This window comes from Crocodylus siamensis, chromosome 11, assembly GCF_052110815.1.
Source record: "Crocodylus siamensis isolate JL-2025a chromosome 11, ASM5211081v1, whole genome shotgun sequence".
NCBI classification, from domain to species: Eukaryota; Metazoa; Chordata; order Crocodylia; family Crocodylidae; genus Crocodylus; species Crocodylus siamensis.
The window spans coordinates 14,892,989-14,916,057 of NC_143405.1; the positions used below are offsets into that span (position 1 = coordinate 14,892,989).

The 23,069-nt window shown below is 45.3% G+C and overlaps 1 protein-coding gene across 1 annotated transcript in view; it reads left to right on the top strand.

Annotated features, from left to right (window-relative positions):
- Positions 1 to 13,745: 13,745 nt before the first annotated feature.
- Positions 13,746 to 23,069, top strand: part of WHRN (whirlin) — a 109,558-nt gene continuing 100,234 nt past the window's right edge. Inside the window, exon 1 of the mRNA XM_090022397.1 lies at positions 13,746 to 14,692. Within this exon, the coding sequence (XP_089878523.1) occupies positions 13,916 to 14,692 (777 nt within the window). The 5' untranslated portion in view covers positions 13,746 to 13,915. The remainder of the gene's footprint in view (positions 14,693 to 23,069) is intronic.

Sequence of the window (23,069 nt, forward strand, 5' to 3'; positions counted from 1 at the left end):
CTTGCCTCTTGCATATTTCCTGGACCATTATTGCTACATCACTTCAAGACTGTTTAATATCTGAGACATTTAGACACTATAGCATTGTGGGCCTCTCAGCTACCATGGAGAGAGGATTTGATGTAGGAACATACGGATAAGGCCTCATGGAGCTGCCCTGTTCTAATCGTCTCCATGGTCATTAACTGAGGTGGAAGAGACAAGGTTAATTTGGGAATGTCTAGACAGCCTCCATGCTATGCTAGGGCATCCTGCTGTGATGCATTTGCTCTCACTCTGCTCGTGCCAACTCCTGCAAGTGAGGAAATGGAGCCACCTTAAAGCAGAGCTGAGCACGTGTCTGGAGCTGCGCCCAGGCTGCCTGTCTCATGTGGGCTTCTTGGCGTGTGCTCAGCACTGCTCTAAGATGGCTACATCACTTCATTTGGTGTTCTTGCAGTAGGAATGATTAGGTTCAGCATGCTTCACAACAGCATTCTCAGTTTTGGCCCAGAGGCATAGGTGACATGTAGGGGGAACACGAGGGGGGGCATATGCCCCCCTAAAATTGGCCCTCAACAGCTGGGGAGTGCTGGCTGGTGCTGCCCCCCACCCCCCCAAATGCTGCCAGCACTTCTGGTTTGCTGCTGGCACTTCCACTGGTGGTGGCAATCCACTGGGGGACCCTGCACCCCCAGTTGGCGATTGGCACCTGGTGCCACCCCCCCAGAGCCAGGAGGCACCAGTTGCCATGCCTAGAATTGTTGTAGATGAGCTCTTTGTGTCCTACTTTTGTTATCCCAAGTCTCTCTTCCCATCCCAAGGTGGAAGTAGGTTTCCCCCCTCCCCCTCTGCCCTCTCTTTCAGAAGGGCCTAACCTAAACTTGGATGCTGCTATCATAGTAAACTGTGTTCATGGAAAGTATTGATTTGACATCACAGGATCTTGAGGCCCTTTGGTTTAGCTCCAAAGTAGTGACAACATGATCAGTGTATCTTAGCCCTGAGCAAGAAGGCTAATGATCTTTTTTTTTAGATGGCAAGAGAGCCTAGGTTTCCCCCATTCCAGAAATTTGAATCCTTTTGTCTGCAGTCAGTGCAACATGCAGGCGTTATGCTCCACCATGCAAACAAATGCTTGAGCGGTCAGAAGTACTCGAAGCAAGACTATTGTTGCAGTTTCCAAGCGCTGCAAGCTGTGGGGTGGCAGGAATGGTATAGTCTCTCAAGGAGCCCACATTGGCTATTTTCTTTCACACTCTGAGATTAGACCAATTTTACAGTGACCCAGGTACCACCCCCTCCCTTCCTTTTCTTGCCCCCTCCACCCTCAATGATTTATTCCTTGGCTCTATTTCCTGTTCTGCGTGCTCCTTTTCTGCCCCAAATCATGCTGACTTTTCTTTCATCCCGCCGTGGAGCACAGCAGAAGCTGGCTGAATTTTTCTGCAACAATAGTGTAGGTTTTTGGGTTACATGGAAGACATGAGACATTTGGCAACAGAGCAATGGTTGGGGAGCTATTTGCATGGCTGTTCAGACTGCCTCATTTAGCAGCCCTCTGGCTCTAGGTACTCTTGCTGTGTTGGCACTAAAATAACTTCAAACTTAAAAAATAAAGGCTTATGTAATTGATTAAATGTCTCTTCTCCTCTTCTACATTTAATCAATTGCAGGAGCTATTTATTGCTTCATATACTACAAAGCAATAGAGATTAGTACTTCATTAACCTATTCCATGTTATTTTGATTATATTCTTGCAGCACTTTAATAACATAGCTGGGGATCAGTGCTCCATGCTTCACTCGGGCATCTTAGGGATGCTTACTTTGTAGTCAGGGGAGGCAGAAAGCAGTGTTTCTACTATGATGCCATAGTCACCACTGCTACTTACCTGAGTAAGAGAGGGCATAGCTGCATTTCCAAAACCTTGTAGAGAGTCGGCAAGTAGAAGAAAAAATGTTGATGATCAACAATATTTTTTTTCTGCTGCTTGTGTCTCAAGAGGTCTCGGTGAGGAGTTAAAACAACCAATAGCAGTTTTTTATTTATATTTTTGAGAGAGCGTGGCGTTGCACCTTTAATTCTTGGCAAGCACCTGAGCCCTGCAGCGCTGCAACAATAGCTGAGTGGAGAGAACAGGTCTCCAGCAGTGCGAGAGGTGGCACATTAAAGAAATCCCCTTTAGTGTAGTAAACCTGCTTAAGAGAGTGCATTTGCCTGCTGGTGTGGGGGAAGCACAAGAGGTGCTTGGGCTTGTGATGTCCCTTGCTGGAGTGGGGAGACTGAAGGGGAATTGGTGGGAGGTGGAAGGTGTCATCCCTTTTGCTGTTCAAAGCAAGTGAAATTCCCCCATGCAGTGAAGCAACACACGCTGCTGTGGGCCTTGAGGGGTGCATAGACCTTGTATGTACTCTGCACAGAATATAGTAATACTTGTATTGTAAATAGGAGCCAAAGTCCCAGACCAGGACCCTGCTGGGCCTAACACTAAGCAAACAGAATTGAAAGGTCCCTGAACAAGTAAAGAGTGAACCCCCTCAGGAAAACAAACCTTTCAAGCAACTGAAGCTAAATTAGCATCTTCACTGGACTCTGTCCAACTGTTTGCAGTATTAGTGTAAATTTGGCAAGCTGTGGTGATTTTGCGGTGGAATTACTCTGGGTTTACATCAGTGCCACAAAGGCATTTGACCCAGTAGATCACTCCTGTGCAACTCGAGGGGAAAATGTGGCCTGTAAATCCTCCTTTAAAATGGCAGGTTTTCCAGGTAATTGGACTTGTATAAACTTGCTCAAGTAAGGAATAAATTAGACTTGTCAATGCAGAATTAGCTTGGTGCTGGTTTCTGTCAATTCTCTGCGTGTGGGTGAAAGCCATTGAGCTTCCTACCTGCAAGGAAGTTGTAAACATGTGAAAATGAGCAAATTGAGTGCAACTCTCAGATCAGTTTAGAGTCTCTCAAATGTATTTGGATGACTCTTTTTCATAAAGGCTTTGAGACTTCCTTTGTTTGGCATCTCCAACTACCCCAATTAGCTTAAGCACTGGAATCATGTGTTTTATGTTGAAGAGGAAGCACATACGCCAGCCTGAACTCGACTGAGCAGAGCTCACTGCATCCTGTATGGTCCATGCTGTTTGCATTATGATGTTTGTATGATATAGGAGGGGAAATGGAAAGGAAGCTTCTGTCCAAGCTTTTTAGACCACAGACCCTCACACAACTGGTGAATGACAGTCTGAGATGCCTGCTTCATTTTCTGCCACCAGGCTATAGATCTCCAGGTTGTGTAAAGGCCTGGCTATGGGAAAGAATAGTACATGCATACCCCAGTATTTCGTTGCCATCCATTCCCTTCCTCAACTCAGCTGAAGCTTTATATGCATTCCCTTGTAGTCTTCCCACCAGCATTTCCATGATGCTTAGTCTTCATGCTTGCACTCTTCACTCTTTTTAACCGGATCTTTTGCTAATATATCTCCATAGCTTCCTTGGTTTCAGTGAAGCTTTCCCATTTATACCAAATAATTTAGACGTGTGCGTATGGTACTTGGGCTCTGTCAGCTTCATCCTGCAAGATACCAAGGAAGCTCAACTCTGACTTATTTGAGTAGAATAAAGTCAGGCCTTGTGTCCTTCACTGCCTGGGATCTGACCTGCGTCTGTAATAGATTTGTGCAAGCAGGCTAACAAGCAGCCCGAACTGGAGACTAAGCTAATGAAAGCCTCAGCTCTGCGGTATATCTCTGCCTCCTCTTTACCCGCGGCACGAGTTGTGAATCAAACTGGCTCCAAATAGCTCCATCCCCAATAATATTCCCAAGAGCACCGATACAATTTAATACAACTCTGCATCAAGATGCCAGGCAGTTTAAAAAACTCAAACCTCTCCCTCCAGCCAAGTCCTATGCTTCCAAGCCACAGCCCTACTTTAAAATACGAGGGGAAAAGAGAGAGAGGAATGTGCCAGTACAGAATGTGTGTTGCGAATTAGTCTGTACTGGCACGCTCCTCTGTCTCTCTTCCCCTCATATTTTGAAGGGGAGCAGTGGCTTGTAAGCAGAAGACTTTGTTGGAGGAAAAGGTCTGAGGTTTTTTTTAATTGCCTGCCACCTTGATATAGGGTTATATTAAATTGTATTGGTGATCTTGGGAATATTATTGGAGATGGAGCTATTTGGAGCCTGTTCAAGGGAATGGTTTTTCCCCTCTAGAAAAATGCAGTTTTGTCCCAGCCAAGAGGATTCACAGGAGCGTATTGACTTGGCACACTCTTTTAACAGGGCAAATTGAAGATAATTGTTTTGCTTGTATTGGTTTTGATAATAGCCAAACATTTCCATGATGCTGAGAGAAAACATTTTGAAAAGGTAAAAAAAAAAATTTTGATTAATAAAATGGATGTGGTTTTATCCTAGAGAAATAAATGTCAGTCTTCTTGAATCAAAATGTTTCTAGAATTTCAGTTCCATAGGAAATGTAACCTTTGTTCCAGTTTGGGACACTTGCTTTTAATGGTGGAGTTTTCCACACAACCAATTCCTTTTGCCAGCAGTCTCTGGGTGTTATGTGTTTCAAGTTGTAAAAAGTGTCTAGAGCACATGGATTTGTATACATCAAACTGGACAAAGGTGTGATTTCTAATAAAAGTGCTTAGGGAATTCTCCTACCACTGCCTACTGTGAGGTTTCTTGTGCCTTCCACTTAAGCATCTGCTACTGGCCACTGTGAAAGACAGGGTTAGATTCAGGGTCTGATCCAGAATGGTAACTTCTGTGAGTTGGAGCCTGGACACTTAACAGATATACCCCTACCATGGGTTTCATTGCTAGACACTGCTGCAGAGTTATTGCAGGAAAAATCAAGACTAAACCTACACCGCTATAGGTGGAGTGTGTGCATTTTTTTTTTTATTTTTTTTTTTTTATCCCAAGAAACACAAAGAGGGTAGTGTCAGTTCTCTATCTACCTAGTAGCAAGGCACTGTAATACCCAGGGAGAGCTGGTTGTCAGTCTTCTCCACACATCTGTGTAATTAACACTGGTGTGTAAATATAGTGGAATTTATATGTGTGTTTAATGTATTGTGTGTCGGGGTTCTTTGGCACCCAACTTCCTTTGAATGTCAGTGTCATGCTCCTAATTCATTTACTCCCCTTATAGAAACCTACTCCAAACATACTAATTGCTAAATATTGTTTCCCTGTAGTCCTCTGTCAGCATCTACCTTTCAGCTTCGACCTATATTGCAAGATGTTTGTGGCTACTTTTTGTTCTGTATTGATGTAGTCCTGGCACCGTGGAGTTTTGGTTTGATTGGGGCTCCCAGGTGGTACTGCAATAGAGATAAGTGAGCTAACTCCAGCACCTGATCAGCATTTGGTGTTCTTATGTACTTGGTAGGAAGCACTTAGGATGATAGGATCATTGGAACGTATGGCTGGAAGGGACCTCACGAGATCATCTAGTCCAGCCCCTTGCTCAAGACAGCATCACCCCTGCGAAGTGTATGCCTAACCTACTTCTGAAAATTTACAAGAATGGAGATTACACAACTTCTCTAGGTAGCCTATTCCGATGCTTGACCACCCTCGAAGTCAGAAAGTTCCTCCGGATCTCCAGCCTAAATTTCCTCTGCTGCAGCTTGAGGCCATTGCTCCTAGTCTTGTTCCCTACAGCCACAGAGAAAAGCTCATCTCCAGTCTCTCTAATTGCGCTTTGGTATTTGAAGACTGTTGTCAAATCCCCCTCAGTCTTCTCTTCTACAGACTGAATAGCCCTAGGTCTTTCAGCCTTGTGATAAACTTTCCCTTTCCTAAGCAGATTTTCTTCCAGTGCAGACACTCTTGGTTGTTTCTCATCCACCATGATGAGCAGCACAGTTGTGCATCATATCCCAACCACTCCAGTCTGAAAAGAGGATTGTGGGCCAATCTGCTAAACCAGGATTTAACCAAGCGGCAGCCCTGAGCACAGCCATTCTCCTAATGCCCTTTTAAGGAGCCTAACAGCAGAGACAGCTACCATCTCCTTCCTTACCCCTTCCCTGTCTTCTCACAGCTCAATGAAATCCTTCTGCTCTGCAGGGCGGCATTTTCCATTCTGAAATATGCTCTCTGCCCTCTTCTTGCTACAGTGCCTTTTAATTAGGAGCACGCAATGCTCTGGAGGCCATGCTGCTGGCTTTTTGGAAGGGTGTTTTGGAAAGTGATTGCAACTGGATTAAAGTGAAAGGTTAGGCAATTTATTCATTTGGCATTTTCCAAGTGTATTGGATTATTTTATTTTGAAGGAACAAGATAAAGTCTTGCTTAGAGGTTATTGATAGTACTAAATCCATTCCTGTGCTACACAAATTGGGCATAGTAGCCTTGAAATGCCCCTTCAGCATTGAGAGATGTCAGCCCTGCTGCTCGCTTTGCTTTTTTCTATATTACGATTGCAGCAAACAGCCAACTGGAGTATTTCCGTCTAGTGCTCTCGTTACTTGCCTCTCAGTTCTTCCTTGCTGCTCCAGTACTGGAAGTCTCTTCCTCCTGATCTTGGCATGGGAGTCATTAATTAGAGGGCCTGAATGGAGGGTGATTAGAGGCAGAACCCAGGGGAGTTTGTGCATTTGCTGTGCACCTGGAAGCTGGGTTAAGTTCCAGCATATCTAGCACCTTCAGCTTGTTCCTATTCAGATCCATAAACAGATTTCCCATGAAGCAGGATTAAGTCTTATTTTGCTGTCATAGAGGACAATGGCTGGGACAGTTGCATCCATGCTTAGATCATTCCTATGCTCAGACTTTTCATGCAGGGAATATAGATCAGCAGGACATACCCTATGCCCAACCACTGTGCTCTAGGCCTGGAGGGCTTGGCTCAAATTATATAGTTAGCTTCTGTTGCCTCTAATTGTTGTACAGGATAATGCCTAAACCAGTGACTCCAGGTAAGATTTCTTCTTGGTGAGGGAAACTAAGCAGAACAGGCTAGATTCAAACCTAAGGTAATTTCCTGCAGTCAGTGATGCATCAGCAGGAGTGTAACAATATTCCTGAAGCATTTGGAGCCCATTACCTGTCAAAAATGGCATTCGACAAGTACTTCCTAAAGGGAGCTATGGTTACTACCACATAGAATCAGCGAGTGTAAATCAGCATAACCCCACTGAAGCCAATAAAATAGACTTGATTTATGTTGGCTGAGGTTTTTTCCCATTGAGGTTAATAGCCATTGTCACTGGCAGTCCCTCAATTTGATGATTTTACCATGGCTCATTGATGGGTCTTGAAGTGAAGTAGCTATCGTGCAGGTCTACACATGATCCCCAGCTACACTGCCATAGTAACGCACCACCCCAGTATATTGTGCCACTATAGAGACGTAGTGGTGAAATCTAACCATGTGCCACATGCATGGCAAAGTAACTCCCCATACATACTGCACCATGCTTTAGTATTTCCAAGTACTCAAGCATGGTGCTATAGCAACATTGTCATATGTCAACATGCCCATAATGCCTGGTCCAGTGAAGTTGGTGTTTGAGGATCACTAATTCAATGTTAGTAATGTTGGCTTCAATAAGGATGTTGGCATTTGTGCAGTGATCTTCCTATCTGATATGGGGCTTCCAGAGGCATCATTGGTGATACCTCCCCAAGACAATCTTGAGATGATGACAGTAGGTCACCAACTTTTTATGTCCATGGGGGCATGTGGGGATGGTAACTATACAGTAGACCTGGATATTGGCATCTTCCCAGTGATTGCAATGAATAAACACATGCTGAAGCAATTTCCCAGAGGCACTTGCACACTGGATCCTGTGCTGGATCTCTTCATCAATGTTCATGGTCTGAGGGAAGCAGCTACCAAAGTAGATGTACTCAAGGGTCTTTCCCTTATGGTAAATTGGGGAGGTGGGTCACGTTCATGCTGCAGGGATGGCTAATAGAGCACTAAATATCATCTGTATTTTGGGAGGAAAATGCATTAGAAATTCTGAAGTTGCTTCAGTGTAAAGCGGTTCCATCCTTGTGCTGGCTATGGGTTAGATTTTTTAAAAAGTGTGTGTGTTGGATGCTAGGCTCTTTAAAATGGGAGCTTTGAGAGATGGAGCACTTAGGGGAATCTGACCCTTGGCAAAATGTCTAACAATGAGTTGAGCAACTGACCTCAGCTAGTGCATGGAGAAATCTGACCTTGCATATTTTTTTCATCTAGAATCTTACAAAGAGGTTTTTTAGCTCTTGGATTTACAGTACCTGCATTGCAGATGAGTGTCCTATAATCTCATTAAAAGGTGGTTGACCACAGATTTCAAGAGTCGACAATAAACTTTTATATAAGTTTCAAACAAGACTTTATGATAAAAAATTGCTATCTTGAATTCCCATTTCAAATGCCTCCTCTCTCCACTGGCCTACAACATCCTATAGCAGAGATACTTTCCATAGATGCAATAAAGCAGCAGGTCAAATAGTCCTGGAGCAGAGCTTTGACAACCCAAATAAAGATGCAGGAGGTCAATTGTCTCTGATCCCCTAGTGGAAGAATTGCAATCTGATTGGGGACATGTTGGATTGATTTTTGTCTTCCACCTTGACAAATTGGGCCCATTTTCTGCACCCAGAAATTAGTTTATTAGTCTCATCCTAGTCCAGGTCCACATCACAAAAGCCCCAGGTTGTTTGTCATGACTGGCAGCTGCTGCTCAACTCTATATAGTAGCAAGAGACTCAGCTAAAGATATGCACGCTGACAGAGCTGTGTAGGATGTGTTGAGCAAGCACAGGAATGGGGTATTTGTTGGCTATCATCCTTAGTTCACAGAGCTTTAAAAAAGGTGAGATAAGTGTCATAAGCCACAGTTCATATGACTCATGAAACAGTGAAGTACATAGCTCCCAGAGCTACAAATAGCACCCTACACATGTGGCTCTTAGTGTCATGGCTTAGCCATCGCACCACAATGCTGTACCACGCTGCTATCTAGAAGCCTGTTAGTTTATAAAAGCTGTTGGTCCACACTCATCTTCTATGCTTTTTGCTTTCAAGAATGCTCTGGAGGGTATTGCATTCTTTACATGTTTCCCCACACTTCTAAATATATATGGGCTAGATCCTTGGGGCATAGCTCTGCAGAAATCAGTGGAGTTATGCAAAGGTATACCAGTTAAAGAGCTGTTCTCACTAACTGTAGTGGACTACTTGGACCTATTGGTTCCAGTTTATGTCAGCTGGAGATCTGGCCCAGTGATAAATTATCGTGTATCCCCATTTTTCTACCTCTACTTCTCTTCCATGCCATCCTCCGCCCAATAGAGGAGGCTGAACAGTGCATTTCCATGCCGTTCGTTGCCCAAAACCAGTGTAGTATGGCCTGATCCAGCAAGATGGTTTGATTTGCATAGTCTTCTTCCTGAATAAAACTATTGTGAGTGGTACCCAGTGAGGTCAGATTCATCTCCATAACTCTTGTCCTTAATCTAGGCATCACATTCAGGCCAGGTACAAATAGGCACAGCTATTATTGGGTCCACCTGTTATTTGATGTGATTCCCACATCTGATGCAAGTAAGTGGGTATGGATATATTACTAGGATGTATGGAATAGTGTATATCTTTCTGGGTAGGCAGACAACTAGACAGGTAGCACTTAAGAGCGGTATGGAAATTACTGTCATTAGAGTTATTTAAACCAGCATGAAAGGAGAGTTGTTCCAAAAAATGTCCCTTCCCAGTAGAGTTGTATCTACACTAAGCTGCATTTGGTTGAATTTGTCCCAGTGCCTGATGGATATTGTGTAGTTATTTTCAATACAGTGGTCAAAGTATCACAGCTCAGATTCTACCCTGTTTTGCTACCTTTTGTATATTAGAAAAATGGTTTGGAGGTTAGGGTACTAATCTAAGAGTTGGGAAACTCAGTTCACTTCTCTGCTCTTACAAATTCTGTTGTTACAATCTTGGACCAGTCACTAAGTCTTGCTGTGACTGACTTCTCCATCTCTAAGCAGTATGCCCCTACCTCACAGGATCAATAGGTTGAAGACTTGGAGGTGCTCAGATGATGTGTTGATAGGGGCTACACAAGTACTCTAAACAGAAAGATCCTTGAGTGAGGTTACTAGGCATTATGTTTGGGAACAGCTTGATCAAAGAGAGATTCTAGCTAACAGTTCAATCTGCTCTTTCACCTTTATCTTGTTTTGACTGGGGGGGAGGAGGAAGGTGTGAGAGAGAGAATCTGTTTGTACTTACTTAGATGCCATATATCCTCTTTTTTCTTCCTAAACTGCATTGACTGTTCCATCTGCTTATTTATCACCCAGAGTTAGAACCCGGATTCCAGTTAGCAATCTGTGCATCGTGGTGTTGTTGTTTTGTTTTAAACAAGGCACTGAAAGATCCAACAAAGCTTTGATGCATACAAACTACTTGTAATACAGCTGTTAAGGCTCTTTCATCATATCCATGAATAAAATGAATTGTATTGCTATCAAAATACATTTGATAAATTAAGCTTAATCCTCCTCTACTGCTTTTGGATGGAAAGCCCTTCAAGTGAGAGAGAGGCTCCAAATGACTTTTTATATTAAATGGTTTGAACCTAGGAGCGATGAAAAAGACAGATTAAATACGAATGCATATAATAATAAAAAAAAGATCTAGCAATATATAACCAAGTTGTCTCAATGAATTTATCAACCACTTTTGCTCCTAAAGCTTTTGTTCTAATCCAAGGGAAAGGCCCCAGTGAAATGAATTTGGTGTATTCTTGCTTTATAAAAAAAGAGTGCTCATGTCCTGCAATCCTTCCACCTCGGACAACGGACTAGCTTGATTTGGGATGGGAGTCCTCCACAGGGCATGTAAGTAAGGGGATCCAGCCCACTGACATAATTATAGGCAGGCCTATATTGCAGGAGGTGCCATTTTTCAGATTCCTTGTTCTATTACAGTAGTGAGAGAGAAGCCCCAGCTAAAATCGAGGCCCTGTTATGCTACATATTGGCCATGGTGAGAGAGTCCCTGTCTCAAGGAAAATACAATCTAAATAAATAAGACAGACAAGGGATGGAAGGTAACAGATTAAGTGACTTGTCCCAGGTCACACAACAGGTTGGTGGCAGTCCAGTAAAGAACCCAGCTCTCCTGAATCCTTGCCTACCTTCTTATCTACTAGAGCATGCTGTTCTGCATAAATGACTGCAGAGAGCCAGGATCACAGTCTGAAGATACCAGATCATTTCTCACAGGAAGTGAAGATGGTATCTCTACTGCCTTAGTCATGCCCCTGCATTACTGTTCTTCCTTCCCAAGTACCTTCTCATACCATAATTGAATGGACAGTTCTGATTTAATTTTCTGGCTCATAACTGTGTCATGTGACATTAGGATCCTCTGGGATACCATCCTAGAAGTGGTGGCATTTTATTGGAGTGTGAAATGATCCCTACTTAGCCTGACTCCACTCGCTAGGGATTTTCTGAGGCGCTTTTAGCCAGTGTTTTACAAAGTGCTAACAGTTTCCTGAGTAAATGAAGCTATACCAGGGCTTGATGCAAAACCCACTGGAATTAAAGCGAAAATTTACATTTCAGTGGATCTTGTATTAAGGAAGTGCATCCACCCCCCTAACTTTAAGCATGTATTTAAGCCCCTCCCTATTTGGCAAAGCACCTGCTTCAGTCTCATTGTCTTTAAAGTTAAGCATGTGCTAGGATGCTTTGTTGATTCACAGCATTCATGCAGTTGGTTTAGTATTATTAACCATGATGATTATGCTAACAGCAGTAATGATAATAGCTGTTATTACTAAACCTGGTTTGTTACATCAGGCAATGGGAAACAGTTAAAAGGGTATTCAGATAATCAGTTTTCTATGAAGAGACAGTGCACATTAAAGGTATTCTCCTCTTGAAGCCAGAGGCTGGGTCAGTGCAGCTCTTCCATACACAGTGGCTTTCTTTTTCAGGCATGCAGTTTCTAGATGCTGAATTCATCAGGAGCAAGGAACACAATTCTGGGTCTTGGCTTCACAATGCACTACCATAAAGAGTGTAAGTCGCAAGCAGATATGAAAGTACTTATGCAAGATAAATGGGGGGAGAGGGGGAGGAGAAATGCTAGTGAAATAAAAGCCTGTTTCTTCTGCAGCCTGTTTCCACTGTGCAGTCAGGACTTCTGCTCCTAGAGAAAAGCTAGAAGGTTGTACTTGCTTAAAGGGATGGGAGCGGGGCGAAACCCTGTTTCACCATATTCACACCCTGATCTTCCTTAGTAATAACTGCAAGGGTTTTGATCCCTCTTTATGGCGCTCTCTACTTCCAACTAAAATCAAAGAGTGGCAAAGGCAGGCACTGATATTTCAATCACCTACTTTTAGGTAAGCCCACAGCCTGACTGACTGCTATGGAGTCAGCATGGTGAGAAAATGCCCTAACCTCATACTGCAGGATCAAGACCTTTGTTTGTCAGACTGTTTAGGCAGGGATGGTGTCTCACTACATGTCTAGGGATTTATTTTATGTTCATCATCATAATCTTGGTTGCATCCCCTAAACCCCAAAGTCCAGTTGCTATTACTGTTAATTCTATGGCCAGTCTCTATATTACAATCATGCTTGCTCTGGACAGAAGTGAAATGAGATGTACCCAGGCACTGCTGATAAGCCCTGCTCTGGTACCCTTTGCAGCCTTGAGTGAATCTCTCTACCCTCTGCCTTTGTTATTAAATGAAGGTGATAGTTATCCATCTCTCTGGCTGGCTAGGCTCTTACTGCAGCCCACTGAGCTCAGGGCCAGCAGTTGCATGGGTCCATCAAGCATTCTGAACAGGGACAGACCCTGTAAATACCCAGTGTTATTTTTAGTGTCCCTGGAGAAGCGAGCGAAGGAGCTTTGACTCCAAACTGGGTTGTTAAGGAGAGGAATCATAGCTTCTGCACAGAGAATTAATTCCCCTGGGGGGACTCCTCCCGGGCCTTGTTCTGGCATTTTTCCCCCAGAAGACTTTGTGGGGAAAAAGACCCTAAACAAATAGCAAGAGCCATGGCCTTGTTACACCTTGCACTGGGAGCTGCACAACTGCTGGTGGGTGGCAGTGCTAGGTGGCGTTTGGAGCAGTTGTGTGTTCAGGCTGGCAGGTAAGACCGAAAAGTCAGACTCCCCCTCACCTCCCATGGGGGCTTCCCTGGATCCTCCTGCTTCCCCCACCCCTTGCTTGTGCCTGCCTGTGCTGTGTCTCCTAGAGGAGCAGGCAGGGAGGAGTCAGCCTGCCTGCCCCACTGCTGCTCTCTCCCAGCTGAGCCAGCCCAGAGAGCGGCAGGCATCCCTGGAGAAGCCAGCGAAGGAGCTTTGAGTCCAAACTGGATCCTACGGAAAGGGAGTAGCGGGTTTACAGAAAACGTGGGTGGGAAGGGACCTCAGGAGGTCGCATCTAGTCCAGCCCCCTGCCCCAAGCAGGACCAGCCCCAACTACATCATCTCAAAAGCCTCCAAGGAGCTTAACCTGCGGGCCAGACGCCGGCAAGGGGGTCGTGCCCCGGGCAGGAGGCAGCCGGGTGTTGTCCCTCCCGAGGCGGCAGCGGCGCCGGAGCCTGCAGGCGAGCCCCGGCGCGAGGAGCCGCTGCAGCCGGGCGGGGGCGGGGGCGGAGGCGGGTCCCGGGCACCTGCCCCGGCCGGGCCGGGCTGTATCGCTCCGTCTCCAGGCAACCGGGCAGCAGCGTCATTTCCTGACGAGCCGGGGCGGGGCGGGCGAGCAGCCAAGGGGAAGCGCCGGCCGGAGCCGCTCAACAGTTGAGCAAAGTGCCCGTCCCGGCTGCAGCCGCCGGGCTGGCCCGGGGCGCCCCGTCTCATGGCTCGCGGGGCCGGGGAGGGGAGCCCCAGCGCGGGGCCGGAGCCGCGGAGCGGGGCGGCGTGAGGGCGACCGCGGGCCATGTCCGTCGCCTCCTCGTCCTCGTCCCCCTCCGGCTCGCTGGGCGCGGGGGGGGCCCCGGCCGGCCCCCGCCTGCTGTCGGCCAACGTGCGCAAGCTGCACCAGGCGCTCAACGTGCTGCTGAGCGAGGCGGAGCGGGAGCAGTTCATCCACTGCCTCAACGTGTACCACTCCCGCCGCAACGTCTTCGACCTGGTGCGCACCCTCCGCGTGCTGCTGGACAGCCCGGCCAAGCGGCAGCTGCTGCCCATGCTGCGCCTGGTCATCCCGCGCTCCGACCAGCTGCTCTTCGACCAGTACACGGCCGAGGGGCTCTACCTCAAGGCCGACTTCGCGGCCGGCTGCAGCAACGGCGGCTCCGACGGCCCCGGCGCGCCCCTGCTGCTCGGGGCGGCGGCCCCGGCGCCCGGCTTCTGGCCCCCGGCGCCGGCCCGGCGGGAGTGCAGCACCGCGCCGGGCGGGACAGCTCCCCCGGCGGCGCCCGGCTCGGCGCCCGGCCGCGCGCCGCCGGCCTGCAGCACCGCGCCGGGCGGGACAGCGGCCGCCGGCCCCGAGGAGCTGCGCGGCGAGGTGCGGCACGTGACGCTCAGGAGGAGCAAGACCAACGAGGGCTTGGGCTTCAGCATCCGCGGCGGGGCCGAGCACGGCGTGGGCATCTACGTGTCCCTGGTGGAGCCGGGCTCCCTCGCCGAGAAGGAAGGGCTGAGGGTGGGCGACCAGATCCTGACGGTCAACGACAAGCCTCTGGACAAGGTGACCCACGCCGAAGCGGTCAAGGTAGGTGCGCGCTTCTCCAGCTCCTCTTCTTTGCCTCCCAGCCAGTTGGCACCCTCTCACCGTCTTCTCCCATGTAACCCTCCAGGGAAGCAAGTAGGGGTGAGCGTGGGGAAAGAACCAGTGAAGCCCCTTGGTCATTTTTTCTTTTCCTCTGGGGTACAGGCATGTAACTAGGTGACCATGCTGTGGTGCTGATTTGCACCAAGAGATCAGAATCGGACTTCTTGGAAGTTGGGACAGTGTAAAAAAAAAAAAAAAAAAAAGGCATTGGCTGCATATAAAGACAAGCCAGCCACTTGAACACCAAGATTATAATAAAGGATCACGACAGAAAATGTGTGATATATATACTGTTCATAGAGCATGCACAGCAGCTGCACATACTTTGTGGTGATGGGCAGTATAATTATTCTGCTCTCTGAAAAGTCTGGCTAGCTTGACGTAGATCTCCCCACATTAAACTTTGACCACTGCAATGCCCCTGGTCTTCACAACCTCCCTGGGAGGTAGAGCAGCACCATCTACTTACATTGCATATGGGGAACTGAGGTACAGATAAACTAGGTGACTGGTCTAAGTTCACAAAGAAAATCCATGCCTGAGCCAGAAATCAAACCCAGGTTTGCCAAGCCCCTTACCCACCAAACTGGGTTACCTCTATCCATACATAAGGAAACCGAGGCAGGGGGACTCATTCCCCAAGACCAAACAATTACAGAGGCATGAAGAGATCCAAAGTCTCATTTCTTACTACTGGATCAAAATGAAAAAGAGAACAGCTACACAACTACATTGAAAGCTCTTCAGGGACAGTCTCTTCATGGTACACAGCACAGTAGCTCCCTTCAATCCACCTCTAAGAGTTACTCTAATACAAATAGCAAATTACAATAGCAACGGTACTTTTTAATTAAGGATCTATCAGCCAGGGGTTGAAGTAGCTCAGGTGTTGGAGATTTTTAGTAGAATTTTTTCACCTGCAGTTCACTATTCTGAACTGAACTGAATCTAGTGTAACGATAAATTGTTGCCATCTGACATCAAGGTGGCTTTGCGGATTGATTTGGTATCTCATTCCAAAGATACCCTGCAGCAACATAGTTGGCAATCAGTCCAGAGGCAAAGGGAGTCTGGTGAGCCATGGAGTGGGACCCTTGGACTAATGAATATTGGCTGTCTGGGGAAGGGGGCATCAAGGAACAGAGAGTTGATTTGCAGTTGTCAGTAGTTTCATTCTGAAAAAAAAATGAGGCACTTTGATTCCCAGTTCACTCAGTTTGGTACTGTTCACTAATACTGTACTTAGGGTCTTGCTTACTCCTGCTAGTAATGCAAGTGATGCCAAAGGGGATATCCAGATGAGGAAGAATCACTTGCGTAAGAGTTTACAGGATCAAGCCCTTCATTTTCCAATAATCAGTCCTGTCCCTTCCTCTCACTTTTAAATTTCAGGCAAAAGAATTTGTTCTAGGCTAAAAACTAGGCATAAATAATCTCAGGACCACTGATTTTATTGTTTGTTTGCTTCCTTCTCCCCTTTCCCTCATTTAAAAATGTTGGCTTTGTTTTCTTCTTTAATTATAGGACAATAAAACTGGATGTTTATGGTTTAATGCGATATTTTGTGCTGAAAACATTGAAACAAAATGTGTTACAAGATGCAGTGGTTAGAGATGGGAACTGAATGTCAGAAAACCTCAGGGCTAGTCAAAGCTCTGCCACTGATTTAACTTAGTGTCCTTCACTGATTCACATAACATCTGTGTCTTCAGGCACCCACTGGTAAAGTGAAGGAAATAATATCCACCTCCCTCACAGGGCTGTTTCTGAGGCACTCTGTTAGTTAATCTTTGCATAAAGCATTTGAAACTCCCTGTGCAAAAATTACTATGATATAGAGCTTTTTGCCAATGGGCTATTCCATAACGTGATCTGACTCTGGTGTTTCAAAATGATGTGGAAACAAAAGAATAGCTCACAAGTTGTTTAGCCATGAGCTGGAATTTTGTTTAAGAAACAGGGTTATCACATGCTCAGCTGCTGTGGCATCTCCCAGGGCTCTTGTGATGTGTGGGATCAAAATGGATTTTTATAAGATGCTTTCAGGTCCTGAGGGAGCTTCCAGACCTTCATTAAAAAGGAGCCAGAGAATGATTTACACAGCTGATGATGGTTTCTCTGGAGATTTTAAAATTGAATCAAAACCTTGCATTTGGTGGTGGAAGTGTTTCTCCTATGGGAGGGCAGGAGAAACCAAGGCAATGCAAGGTTTTCAAGGTTTCATTCAAATAATCGCAGGGGGCTGTTCAAAATGCACCACTCAGGTCTATGGTGTACATACGTGATTAGGAATGTACCTCACACGTCCCCCCACCCTTTTGATTGTGGCTAGGTATTGCAGGGTGTTGGTGTCTGTACCATTTGAGCTGCAATGGCAGGGTGAGGTAAGGATGTTCTTCTTCCCCAAACCCCCACTGGAATCAAAAAGATCAAATGCAGTTTTGGTGTAATCATATGCAACTCCACTGAAGTCGGCTATCTGCATGCTGTTGCTCCACAGAAAACCTGGAAATCTTCTTTCCTGTCAGTTAATTGATAATTTATACCAGCATAGATGAGGGCAGAATCTGGTCTAATGGGCTTGCACCAGGGCTAATTTTGGCCCTCACGGTTTTGGATGCACAAGGAATTTGAGATCATGGGCAAAGAAGTGTGTGTGCTTTTTCTTCCTAAGTTAGGGCCACGCTGGTACAAAATGTGAACAGACTTTAGTACTAGCTGAGAGCTCTTGGTACAAAAGCATAAATAGTTCTATAACAAGAATCCCTGTGCTCTGTTCTGTCCATATGTTTGTTTTAAACCACTGAGTATTGTAAACTCTCCCTCTAAATCTGTCTGATCAAAGTGCACTTACCATTTCTATACAAGAAGGTTTAGTCTGGATCTCCATCCATCTAAAAAGGAGTTCACTTTCCCTACTGCACTCAGGACTCGATTGTTCTGCAGCTAAAATTGACTACCTCTGCCCATATACTTCAGTACATGCAAAACATGCCACTCTAAGTAGAGGTAATCAAACTCATTCTTCAGGACATAAAATGACCTCAGGGGCCAGGAAGAAATGTCCTCTCTGATCATTCTGAAATTGGCTACCTGGCTTGCTCCATTATGGTTTTCATCCCTTCCTCTGAAGCATCAAAGGTGGCCTAGAGTCAGAATCTTAGGTTGTGGGGATACTGATCTGCTCCCCTGTGGCAACGTCTGGGTGCCTGGATACTCATGCTGATGGACTCTGTACAAAACCAGTGCAGTTATGCAGACAGAGACGTAGATAAATACATAGATGTCCCTATTCATAGAGTCTCTTAAATTCGCAGGCTGAATAATGCATTCTTCTCAGCAAACCAAGGTAGTTCAGTCACTTTCTTCTTTTCTAGCTTTTGATCATGTATCTGACCTTGCAGAAACAACCTGGCCTTTCTCGGCATTTTTCCCACAGAAAGCAAGAAGAGGCTGAAATGAAAGGAAGTTTTCTCTGGCTTTTACTTGCTGTCCCCTACATTCAAATAATCTAATAATATTTTTTAGAAGTCTTAAAAAGACACAATATCCTGAGAGTGGAATCTTGGCACCGAGATAAAACTGCCACTAAGCCAGGTAAAAGAGACATGAATTGATGAGTTATACACCATTCCTCCTGAAAAATTTACTGCTGCATTATGCCCTGTATGTTGGAGTTGAAGATAACTTTGAGTAAATTAGATTAAAAGTGGAATTGTGACATAAGCAACAAGATTACCTAAGCACTTCAAATCAAATTACTTAATGACTGACTGCTTAACCCCTGTGTGAGCACTGGAGTTTTGTGCTCCACAGTTGGTGTGTGTTTCTTTCAATCAAAATTAAGTGACTTCATTACAGTTATAGCTCCATCATTTTAGTGTTCCAGAGCACGCATTACCAGAAGATTGTTGTAATTTATATTATGCTTTATGTGAAGACATTTGCCTTATCTATAGGTTTCCTAGAGCTTATCCTGTTGTCTAATCTTGCTGCTCTATATCCTTCATATTATAGCAACAGACAAATAAGCATATTTATCAAGAAGCCTTCATATTATCCAGTGCACGGTCAATGTGAGCCAGGGTTTTAGGTACCAGAGAAATTGTACAAGGAGAAATGTTTTCTCTTTGGTTACTACCAGGTTTTTTATTCTGCAGTTAATTCTTCATCCACTCCCCCACCGGTTTGTGGTAGGCTGTCCTTTCATTTAATTTCAAGGGAAACAATGGATAATTGGGCCACATCCTCAGTTGGTGTTGATCAGTATAACTTCAATGGGGCTACTCTGGTTAACCTCAAAAGAGGAGCTCTCTGACTGAATCATCTTTAGTGCTACATTCATGGAAAGCCAGAAGTACTTTACAGTCAATGGAGTTATACTGATTTACCCAATCAGAGGATCTGGCCTTATGTATCTGATTCTACTAGCGCTCACAGTGGGGCAGATTCAGAGTAAATTCACCCACACCATTGGGATATATCGATTCATCCCAGCTCAGGATCTGGTCTCGAATCAGATTAATATTACAAGGGATCTGGCAAAGTGAGTCAGACTCTGATCTAAGTCACATGGGTATAAACCCAGAGTAATTCCATGGGCCCACAGCAGATTCACACTGATGTAACTACGCTCAGCATCTGTAGCTGGGATGAGGAACCAGGAGAGATGCCGTGATGTGGCAGATCTGTTACTGATTCCAAATGAATATGGAATTGCAATGAAGCAGTCTGAAAGCCTACAAGCTATCTGTCCCTTGAGCAGGTGTCTTCTCTTCCTGCAGCTCTGTCTGAGAGGGCTTGCATGTGATGGAACAGGCTTAGGTTGCTGAAAGCTGGATTTTGTCCATTTAGACTTGTTTGTCTCAGATTAGTGCTCAAGGTTTTAATTCATACAGAAATGTTCTTTCCCTCTTGCACTGTACCTGTGCCAAGCAGACATTTTTTTTTATATCAAATATCCTTTTAATTATTTTAATGTTCTATTCACTTGGACATTCATGACAGTGAACAAGGTGATCTTTTAAAGGCTATAATATTTTGTACAAGTTACAAAGAGCTCCAACTGCTGATTCTCTAGTGGGGGCCTTGCAGCATTGCTAAGAGACTGCTGCGAAGTGACAAAAGAGACATGCTGATCCAAACCTTGAAAATATATTTAGAACAAAACTAACTTCCAGGCAACTGAAAAGAAAATGGGGCTCACTTTGTTGTTTCTTGTCGTCACTCAATTAATTGATTGGCATTATGCGATGCTGCTTATTTGCTAGTCAATAATTGCTGTTGTGCTACACAGTCCCTTATGTCGAAGGAGTCTGTAAGCATAGGTGTATTCTTACCAATCCCCCAATGCTTGTGTTTTCTGGATTGCTGGATGAGGGAATGGTTGGATGGATCAGCCCCTGATTTCCAGGAAGATCTCAGACCTGTCCTCTCTTAGTTCTTCTCCATCTTTGTTTATATTTTAGAAGCCAGTGTGCAATCCAGAGGCTATAAATCCTCCTTCCCTGTCAAGGAGCCTCTGCTGTGGCTACAGCAGGGTCAGAGAGTATGTGATTACCATCTGCCCCAGTAATTAGCTGGAGGCAGTAACAAAGTCCTTGGCAAATGGATCTTTCTTAAAAAAAACAAAACAAACTCCCCCCCCCCAAAAAAAAACAAAAACCCCACGCACCTTGTGCTACAAAAAAGGAATCAAAAGAAATGTTAAAATACAGTAATCAGAAACATGGCCTCAGGCTTCTATTCGGTGAACAATTTACATTTTAATTCCAGCAGCCACTTGAGTCCAAAGAGTAGTAGGGGAAGTAATCAAAGTCAACAGGCATCTCTTTCTAGTAAACAGGAGAGGGGAGGGGATGGACTGGCTCTTTGAGTCAGAAACACTTGCATTTTAAAATTGTTTAAAAGTTCCTGAAAGAGAGAAACTGCTGGCAAGGACCAGCCAAATATCTGACCAGTCACCTGCAGCTTTTGCTAATGCAGCTCTTGCCTGGCCTCTTTGTTATAGTCTACCTGGGCTGCCAGTGTGCCTCACTCCTGACCTGAGAGTCAAGAGCCAAGCCAGTCCTGAGCAGAGGCTACAACAAGCAGGGCAGTGTTTTCTGTGGTCATCAACTACGCTGAAATGATCAACTTCCTCCTTGTATAACCTGAGGGAGGGTTTGAACTCGCATCTGTGCAGGAAGGAAGGATTGGTCATGTTGCTATTGTACTGGGCTGAGGCACAGGAAAGGTAGGCTCAATTCTTTGATCTGCCACTTGAGTTTGAAGGCAAAACACAGTGAGCCTTCCCATTCCACTTCTGCAGTGCTCCTGCCCCCAGGGGCCTGCCAAGAACCCTGCCTTGCTCTGCCCACCTGGTCCTGTTCCACGTTCACCCATCCTGGACATGAGACAGGAAGCCACATCGAGAGCGCTTGCCAGTGCAGCTCTCAAGATGTTGGGCTCTGGCCCACGTGAGAGCAGTGGGAACATCCTTAGGGTGGCTTCACCACTTCATTTCCAGGTTTAGCGGGCACTGGCAGGAGTGGCTGGGGATGGAGTTCTTCTTGGCAGTACCTGAGCACTCTGGAAGTGGTAAAGATATGCCCTTAGTGCTCAGTAATCCTCTTTATTATGCCAGTAAATAATGAGCAACTCTACTGAAATTAATGAGATTACAGTGATGTAAGAGAGATGAGAATAAGGTCCTTAGTTTCACTTTGCTAACAGGCCCCATCTGTTATATGGGGGCAATATTACTTTGCTTCCCCCTCTCCAATCTACCTAGATGCCAGGCCCTTGAGAGCAGGGGCTATCTGTTACTATTTGCACATTCAGTACCTACAGCTTTGGGGCCCAATATTACTCAGGCCCATAGTTTCTGTTGGAATACAAATCATAACAAAATGCCAATTTATTGGACTCCCCATAGAGAAATGCTTCTGCATCAATAAAGGAATGAAGACATTGACCCCAGAGATCCGAATCTATTCTCTGTTCAAATACCTATTAGGAGAAAGCATTGAGGTGGCACACCAAATAATTCACGGGTTAAACTATTGCTTTCTCCACCCCACTCTTTCTGGTTAGGATGATGGATTTTTGATGCCTTCTTCAATGTCATGTCTCCTCAGAGAATTATTGGACTGTAAATTACCAGCAGTTGCACCTAAACTGACAACATATTTACTAGAGTTATTTTGCTTTGCTTTGTAGATTGTGAATTGCTTGGATCTTCCCTGTCACTGAAGGCAGAGCTTGCATTGCAAATAAAGGCAAAACCTGGTCAAGCAGAGATTCCCACAAAACCTAAGGGCCAGCCCTGATCTAGCCCCATACTCGGCATTTCTTGGGCTTCAAATGTAACATTCTGCTACAGGGAGGAATCCACCGATAGGAAGGACTCTGTAGGCTGCTGGGAATTAGAGACGGGTGATTATTTTCCTTCTTTATGTAAAGTAGCTTGGTTTTCCATCAGTTGATTATGTTTGGGGGGGTTTTAACTGATAACTGAATATCAAGGAAAAAAATCAGTTTAGGATTTTTTGATGGTTTTCTTTGGAGGTTCTCCCTCAAATACCCACTATTTTTTCGCTTTCCTTTTTGCATAGCAAGGCACAGATGAAGAAAGGCAGAAGAGCATTATGAAGGAGGAAGGGCCATGAAATGTGAAAGTATTTGGAGGATTTGGTTTATGACCAAAAACCTGATTTCTGTTCTAAAAAAAAAAAAAGTTCAGAAAATATTCTTTGCAGACATTCAGTGCTTTTTGACTTGCTGCCCTGGTAATAGGGACACACTTCCAGCTGATCTAGGCCATAGCTTCACATAGATTTGAGGAGGTGACAGAGTTCACATAAAGCAGGAGACCAGGGCTAGTGGTTTCTACTGCAGCCTGGGGCCAACCTCTTGATAAACTGAGGCAAATGCCTGAGGAGCTTGGAGCTTCCCTCAGTAATCCTCAAATTCCTGGACCGGATGAAGCAGTGGGGAGAAGCCCAGCCCACACTGAGTCTCCAAAAGGCCTTGAGTCATATTTGCATAAATTCATATAAGCACTCATGCTCATTTACATCAATTTGCATGCTTGCTGGCTATTTGACAACCAATATATGTGATCCTTTCCCCATTTTCTGGGCTGAATCAAATGTTCCCTCCTGCAGAGACTCCAGAAGCAATCCCCCATCTCTCTCCCTAGACAGAGCGTATCTCCATTCCCCCGTCTCTGTTCCTGGGGGATGCCCCATCATTCCTCCTTTCTTTTAAGTTCTAACTACACCTCCCCCTCTGTGAAACCAGAGGCATCTGTATGTCTGTCTGCTCTTTTTGCCCG